Source organism: Raphanus sativus, chromosome 8, assembly GCF_000801105.2.
Source record: "Raphanus sativus cultivar WK10039 chromosome 8, ASM80110v3, whole genome shotgun sequence".
Lineage (NCBI taxonomy): Eukaryota > Viridiplantae > Streptophyta > Magnoliopsida > Brassicales > Brassicaceae > Raphanus > Raphanus sativus.
In genome coordinates, this window is record NC_079518.1 from 11302255 (window position 1) to 11310048 (window position 7794).

General features: G+C 36.2%; 1 protein-coding gene across 4 annotated transcripts; it reads right to left on the minus strand.

The window, feature by feature from the left end:
• Positions 1-959: 959 nt before the first annotated feature.
• On the minus strand, positions 960-5716 carry LOC108822366 (protein NLP2). 4 transcript variants are annotated; one of them, XM_056991903.1, is made up of 6 exons: positions 5450-5716; positions 5161-5222; positions 3583-4649; positions 3455-3502; positions 2435-3380; positions 960-2082 (listed from the first exon to the last, which is right to left on the minus strand). In XM_056991903.1, exons 3-6 carry the CDS (start codon positions 4489-4491, stop codon positions 1217-1219), a joined length of 2769 nt encoding a protein of 922 aa, XP_056847883.1. In that variant the 5' UTR covers positions 4492-4649; positions 5161-5222; positions 5450-5716; the 3' UTR covers positions 960-1216. The 4 variants fall into 4 exon arrangements, with proteins under 4 accessions (XP_056847883.1, XP_056847881.1, XP_018450921.2 ...); XM_056991901.1 differs by having other exon boundaries at positions 3583-4655; XM_018595419.2 differs by lacking the exon at positions 5450-5716 and having other exon boundaries at positions 5161-5380.
• Between the last annotated feature and the right edge of the window lie 2078 nt (positions 5717-7794).

Consider the following 7794-nt stretch of genomic DNA (forward strand, 5'->3'; position numbering starts at 1 on the left):
AATTGTTTTATTTCTATAAATATTTTCCACCACATTAATTTTATAGTTGACCATACTTGCAAAATCTTTTCATGTATTCACAATTTCACACAGTTTCACCAAAATTTACGAACTCAGTTATAATCTCCCGTTTTGATCATGATGAGTGTAAATTTTTTAAAGTTCACTATCGAAACCAACAGTTACTACTGTTTAAACCAACAATAAGGTGCGTCGTCTAATGTAATGCTCTTGGATTTAATTTCCATTTCTTATGTACAAGATGATATATAACTTGTAAGAAATTGAGTACATGATGATAGACATACTGAAAACATATTTATGCTTAAGGTGGTGGTTCTGGATCATATCTTTCTTGAACTTTTTTTACCTGCAGGCTTGCTGTTTCATTAAAGTAAATATTCTTCTCTCTTTGTTTTCTGTGCTAACGACATTTGTGTTAATATGACTATCATATACCATTTACAGTTGAAATGTCAATATATCCCCCACTTGCCATGGCTCTCAAGCCAGGACTCAAATGTTTGTGCAATGCATTTTGATCCCTTGAATAACTCTGGACTTAGATTGTTGAAGCTAGTTTCTTAAAGAAAAGTTTCTCTGAATAAACCCAATGAAATCACGAATCGGAGACTGCTCTAATATAACTAGACATGTTTCCAGAGTTTCTTCCACTGTTACTGCTTGCATGGCTAACGTTTTTTTTCTTTTTTCATGACTAATGTTTTCATGAGTTTTAGACTAAAAACGTTAGGCTTTTTTTCTTGCATGACTATGTTTGCACGTGTTTTAGTGACCAGAAAACATTAGGCTTTTTTTTCTTCTTGCATGACTAATGTTCACATGTGATTTAGTACCAAAAGAAGAATATAGAATATATGACTACGACATACTTGCAGAGCTAAGTAGAATCCAGATGAAAAATGATACGGAAATAAAACATTAAGCATGTTCCGCTTGTCAAAAAAAAAGAAGCATGTTCCTGGTTTGCAATGGCCTTATTATACAAAAAATTCTGACTAGGCCGATGCAGAGAACCAGTCCACTACTACTACTTGCAAAATGGAATGATCCAAGGCACTTAAAAAAATGTTTACAGCCATGCCCGGTCTATAGAAACGGTGAGTAGTGTTTTGTTTCTAGCACATTAGTGTAAATTAGTAGAAGATTTTCCTTGTGTTTTCAGGTAGCAAGCAACCTAACCTTACCTGGTTGCTTATAGCGATGGACCCACACCGGTGCTACCAAAAGAGCCTCTCAGCTTGGCTTGGGAAGCTTCATGAACACTAATCTTGATGGTGCGGCTCTGTGATGATCTATAAATGTCGATACATTCCTCAAGATCCGCTTCACACGTCAGAAGAACCCATTCTTTGTCATCATCCAAGTATTTAAGATGAAAGGTTGCAATATTATTATTGTCTATGTTAAAACGCTTAGCAATTTCTTGCTGCAACTCTCTGTAGCCGCACGTTGGAAGCAAAGTAAACCGTACTTTGGCCTCACCGAACGTGGCTTTCACTTTAGATGCGCCTCCAGCTTTGCTATGATGACTCTTTGGTAACCGAGGTAGATTTTCAAGAAGAGGATGATGCTCACTGAATGTTTTGTGGCTCATGGTTCTACAGAGAAACTTTGTCTCCTCATGATTCATGGTACGAAGTCTTACTTCGCTGCGAGCTCTCTTCAAGATGGCGCTAGCGTTTTCAGCCATCAGAGTGGTTATAGTGTTATTTGCAGTATTGATGCTGCTTTGGTTAGCTCCAGTTGAGCAGCATGCGCTTGAACCAGAGCTGTGGCTACAAAAAGATGATGGCGGCGAAACACCGTTCTCGGTTTGAACATTCAAATGCTTTGACTGGTGAGTGTTCTTGATGGAAGTGCCAGCTGATACATTTGGGGAGCTTAGCTCTGGGAAGCTTGTGTAGAACGAGTCAAGTTGGATAGAGCCTTGAGCACCTTGAACGGAGTCTATCACAAGTTGGAGTTTATTTAACGAGTGTCCCACTTTCTTGATCTTCCGAGAAGGCCACCTTGTTATCCCATGTTGTCTGCATATTCTTTTCAAGGTGGTTGGACAAACTGCAACATAAGAATGAAGAAACCTTGTCAAACCCATCAATCTCCGAGAAATTTATAAAATATACTCCCTCCGTTCTATAATATAAAATTTTCATAATATAAGATGTTTTGATTATAAGCACAAAAATTAAAAAACTTACATTTAAAAAAAATAGAATGTTATCAATAATATAAATTTAAGTTGAATTAATCAATATGTAGTAAAATACTAATGGTCAACTAATTTCAATTTAAGGTAAAGTTATCTCAAAGGTAGCAAAACATCTTATATTTTAAAACATCAAATCTTCTCTTAAAAATTTTATATTATTGAACGGAAGAGTAGTTAGTTAATAACAAGAATTGTTCATACCACCAATGTTCCTGGCTGCATCTTTGAGGCTTCCTGCAAAGTATTGTCTAAGAACTTCTAGACCTATTGACTTTTCTGTCTTTGTTCTTCTCTTTTCCCCTGGTCTGAGCCCTGAGTTTGAAGTCTTGTGCAACTGCTCAGCATCTGAAAGTAAGTTACTGTTGTCCCAGCCAGATGTCAGCATGAACTCTTCTTTTGGCTCTTCTTTCTGGTACTCCCATGAAAGAGACACTCCTTTACCCTTCTCATTGGCCTTTATCATGTGAGAGATCCACGAAGAATCTTCCTGAGAGATATCTTCCAAGGGTTTCAGATTCTCTCCTGTCTCTGCATCAATAAGTGGCTTCTCTGAGAAAAGCAACTCCTCTCTAATAGGAAACACTACTTCAAGCTCTAACTCCTTATCAATGACAAGGTTTAAGCTCCTGAAGTCCTGCTGTAAGGTCACAGACAGCGACTTGAGCATCTCTTGTTGCGCTTCGGTGTCAAGGCAAGATTTAGGGAAGAAAAACTCCAAAACAAACTCAACCGAACCATTGAATTTGTTTTTCAAAGGGACAGCTAAAGCTGCATGTAGACCAGAGATGTTAGCATGGTGTGCAAGAGGGTAGTTTGTCTTGCTAAAAGTGGTTACTTCCGGTACAAAGAACAGTTTGGTCGCTTTAAATGCTTTTCCCACAATGCCTTCCCCTTGAAGCAGATGGTGCTCAGAACATGCCACAAGAAAATGATGACTATTTTCATCTAGAACAAAGCATGCAGAATCTATAGTTGAAACACACTCAGAGAAGTTCTCATCAGAGTGGCGTGATCCACCTTTGCCTTGCCGAGCACACCGTGCCCATGTTAAAGCTAGAGGTAGATCATGTGATCTGCACACCCATGTCAAAAAGTCTGTTACCTCAGGTAATATGGCTGAGTAGAACTGATTATAGACCTGCTGAAACTGAAACAAAGAAGCAAACATAAAGTTATTGTTTATATGTGTCTTAAATAAATGATTTGGTTTACTAGAGACACCTCTTTGCTTGGAGATTTCAAGTTAGCTGAGCTTCTTAGATTAACAGCCTACAAAAAACACACGACAACCCTCTTTAGACTAATACAATACACAAGAATGTGGGACTTAAGGGTGGAAAAGAACAAACCTCTAGAGCTTTACAGATATTCTCAAGTTCTGGCTTGTAGTTCATCTTCTGAGTTGTTGTGACAATCTCAAGAACACCTAAACAAGTCCCACTACCTATTTCAAACACAGGAAGGGCTAATGATCCACGAACATCGCATTTCTGCGCTTCTTTGATGCGTGAATACTCTTCACTTCTGAAGAACCTGACATCAGGTGTCCACTCTGGTAGTTTCCCAAGGAAGACACGCCCGGGGAGACCTACAGACTCCTTGGAGTCCTCATCAGCTAGGAAGTTGTAAGCTACTGAAACATCTCTGTATCTTTTGAGACTAGAATATTTGGGGTTGAAGAAGTGTGGCTGCTCCAGAGTGGTGAGGAAGTTCTTGCCTTCTTGTTGAATTGGCACCCATATCTGTATAAGAAAGTCTTTATCCTGTTGAATGGCCTTGATAGCTTGAAATAGTCTATGTTTCACTGATGAAGAAGGGTCTTGGCTTGTTCTTGGAGCAATCCACCATCTTCTACCTCCCTCGGTTTGTTCAAGGAGAAACTTATCTCCTTGTGCAGATCTCATAGCTGCAGACTGCTCAAGAGGTACTTGATTTATTGGTTCTTTGAACTTGAGAAAACCTGGTGCTACTGGAGGAAACTTTCTCAGTATCTCTTCGTTGGAGAAATGATCCTTGGATGGGTTCTGAGCAAACTGATAACCGTAAAGGAAAGAGTTGTTGTTGCCATTCATGTTGGTAGAACTAGGAGATGGTTCTCCTGTTATCTGCTTCAAGCTTTTACCATCTGTTGTCTCAAGCCAACATCCATCAAACAAGAGTTCTTCCATGAAATCCATATCCATAGCAGTCTCAGGGAATATACTAAAGCTAGACTTGGGTAAGAAACTGCCATCTCCTCCACCACCACCACCTTCCATATAAAAATAATCTCTCTCTTTTTTTCTTTCTTCAACTCAATGTTTCATCCGCCAGAAGCCTCTCAACTTTCTCAAAGACTTGTTAATCATTAACCGGCAAGAACAAGCTTCTTTGAGGTCCCCTTAAGGTTCCTTTCCTAGGTGTCGATATAACCTATCTGTAACTTACGGTTGCAGAAACATGATCAAAACCCCAACAAGAACAAGAGAAGAGAAGAAAAAAGATAAGAGAAAAGCTCAGTCTGTGACAACTGCAAGATCAGAGATGCATATAAACATGACTTTAAGAGAAGTTGTGAAATCATATAGAGAGGCAATAAATATATAAATGAAAGTGTTCCAATAAAAATATATATATAAATGAAAAGAGAGTTAACTTGAAATGAAAGTACTAACATCAGCTTCAAGTACAATATTCCCCAATGGACATGAAAACTCCAAGTGGGCAAATTATTGAGTCCTTTTTTTTGAAATTTAATTATTGAGTCATTTACAAGACAATTTAAAGAAATTTCTAGCAGGCAGTCAATGCCCCACAAAAGAAGAAAAAAAAAACTAAAAGAAGATGATGGAATTATAAACTAAGAATCTAATGCTCCATGACATAAGTATCCAAAGAACAAAACAATCTTCCGACGAAAAAACAAGAAATAGTAGTTAGTAACTTACTTTTGTCAAGATTCCTTGAGCAAGTTGACTTTGGGTTTCACACGCTCAGTAGAAGTAAATAGCTGACAGAAAACAAAAGATTTAGTTTGATCAGTTTTCAGTTACAAAGAGTTTGTTTTGTCTCTGTTTATTCGTACACAACACACATAAATGACGAAAAGATTCCTGAGGAAAACCCAAATTAAAAGCTGAGAAAAATTATTTTGCTCAAATGGTTGATATTATCATCACCACTTCTTTCTGGACACAAGTAGGTGATGAATGGTACTATTACACTATTTAACCTCACCATGTGGGCGTGCAGAATCTTTCCCAAGAACAAAGTGGACCCGATTTATACTACCCAATAAGATCTCTCTACTGTTCTTATATTTCACTCTTAAATTTTAAAAAGAAAAACCCACCTGCGGTAAAAATAAACAGAAATAAAGATCTTTTGTTTTCCCTCTATGTTTTCCTCTGAAAAAAGAAAGAGAGAGAGAGAGAGAGAGACAGATGAGGATAGAGAAATAGCAGAAAAGAGGAAGTTGAAGCTGTGGTTTTGTAATAGCTGAGATTTTTGTTCTCATAATTAGATCATTATATGTAGTTGGTATTAGTATTATTATTTTGTATGTATTAATTAGAAAATAATAAATTGTGATTACGTAAGCAGGTGTGTATTTCTGTTTCATAGTTAAAACTTAAACACTGATCTGTATCATCAATTAAGGAGGGAGAAAGATTCTTGCAGAAGACAATGTCTGTATGTTGAACAGTTTAACAATTCGACCTTCTAGATTCTTTACTTAACTTATCATTAAAACAATAATACCTCTATGACCTCAGCCCTAGTTTTAGTTGTTTATTTGTTTGTTAATAGTTTGAAATTTTCTTAATTGCCCCTTTGCATAAGCAATGGCTCTTTATTCCTCTCTCTTTACTTTGATTTCAGAATTTTACATGGTAATTAATTTAAGTCTCTCTATGTGAAGACTAAAATATTGAGCCAATAGTCGCTCTTATCCTGTAAGATTGAGTTTTGTATTGATTCGAATGATTTCAGTACAAAAAGGTTTATATATAATTGGCAAATTAATTTATTGATATTAATAATATTTAAGACGAAATAAATGACCAATAGGAAATAAACCATTGCATTAGGCTTTGGCTGGTGCAGCGGAACAAATGCAGATCATCCGTATATGCAGTTTTCCCGCATTGCATTTACCATTTAACAGTTTTTTTTGTTTTATATTGCAGATAGCAGGAGAGCTGCATGTAGATCTCATCCGCTAACATTTGGTATTGTTTGCGGGAGATCTGTAAATTTTTAATTTTAAAATATATTTATCTGTTTTTATAAATACAATATTTTCATTTTATTTTACGTACAACTTTACCAATATAAAAACTATCATTGACTATATGTTTCTCTTTCGATTTTCGTCATATAATTTTACATTTATATTAATTATTATATTTATATAATGTGTGTTTAATTATAATATGTAAGGGTTTGACATTTACAGGTGGTATTGGAATTATAAACTTCTATAAATTTTTTATACTCCCTCCGTTTCGATTTAATTGTCGTTGTAGAGAAAAAAAATTTGTTTCAAAATATGTGTCGTTTTAGAGTTTCAGTGCAAAATTTATTAAAAAGATTCTCCACTTTATTTTTCTATTGGTTGAAATATGCTTAGGTGTATAGGTAATTGTGTTTTTATTTCGAAAATATACAAAATCATATGTTTTATTAATCTGTGTGCATACACCTAAAACGACAACTAAAATAAAATGGAAGGAGTAAAATATTTGTAAACATTTATAATTTAAGAGAGTTAGTTAAATTTTTATACAATATTATGATATTTATAAAATGGTTGTCTTTCAAGGATAAATTTTAAAAGGGGCATAAATCTTTTGTAATAAAATTGAAATTTCCTTTAGTTTAAATATGTATGATATTTTTTAAAAAAATTATACAGAGATATCCTGATCTTTGCTGAATAGGTCCTGACTAGCCATGTGTTAGCAGTTTATGTTATCGGTTCATGTGCCAGTCATTTGTTCCCGGCGATTATGAAATTTTAATTCCCTAATGGATGAGATTCGAACCCTAGTGATTTCACCGTATTAAACTTTGTTCTCAAATTAATCATCACCGGGTCACAAGCGCGGTTTAGATGTGTTTTGATTTCTAATGCGGTATAACTAGATTATAAAAACACAGAACTCTTTGACCAAAAAAAAAACACACAGAACTCTGGTACATTAATCATATACATATGGGTTTCTTTTTAGAGACAATGTACGTAGTTGTTTCTGCGACTTCAACATGTAGTTTGAGAATTTCAATGTAAACGCCCCGACCCGCCCATGGCTAATGGGCCACCCACGCCCGTTCTCTCGGCCCGTGGGCCCCATCCCATCCGACGGTCGGTCGTTAATTTTCCAAGGCTCGAAATCATTATTTACTGACCCTGCAATCACCACCCGACCTTTCCCGTGCTTTTGCCTCACTCACACGCTATCGCGAATCACTTCCCGATAGGTCACCCATCCTTCCACTATTCCAGCTCAAGCACGCTTAACTCTGGAGTTCTAAACGAAGGTGTGACGGAAAAGGTAAGTCAACTTTGGTGATATAGG

What these genes read in the sequence shown, in the direction of transcription:
- LOC108822366 (XM_056991903.1), bottom strand. Translation starts at nt 4,491, where the DNA reads ATGGAAGGTGGTGGTGGTGGAGGAGATGGCAGTTTCTTACCCAAGTCT. An exon ending in TGAAATCTCCAAGCAAAGAG is followed by an intron (nt 3,381 to 3,454) that starts GTGTCTCTAGTA and finishes TCTTTGTTTCAG; the next exon opens with TTTCAGCAGGTCTATAATCA. An exon ending in TGCAGCCAGGAACATTGGTG is followed by an intron (nt 2,083 to 2,434) that starts GTATGAACAATT and finishes CTTATGTTGCAG; the next exon opens with TTTGTCCAACCACCTTGAAA.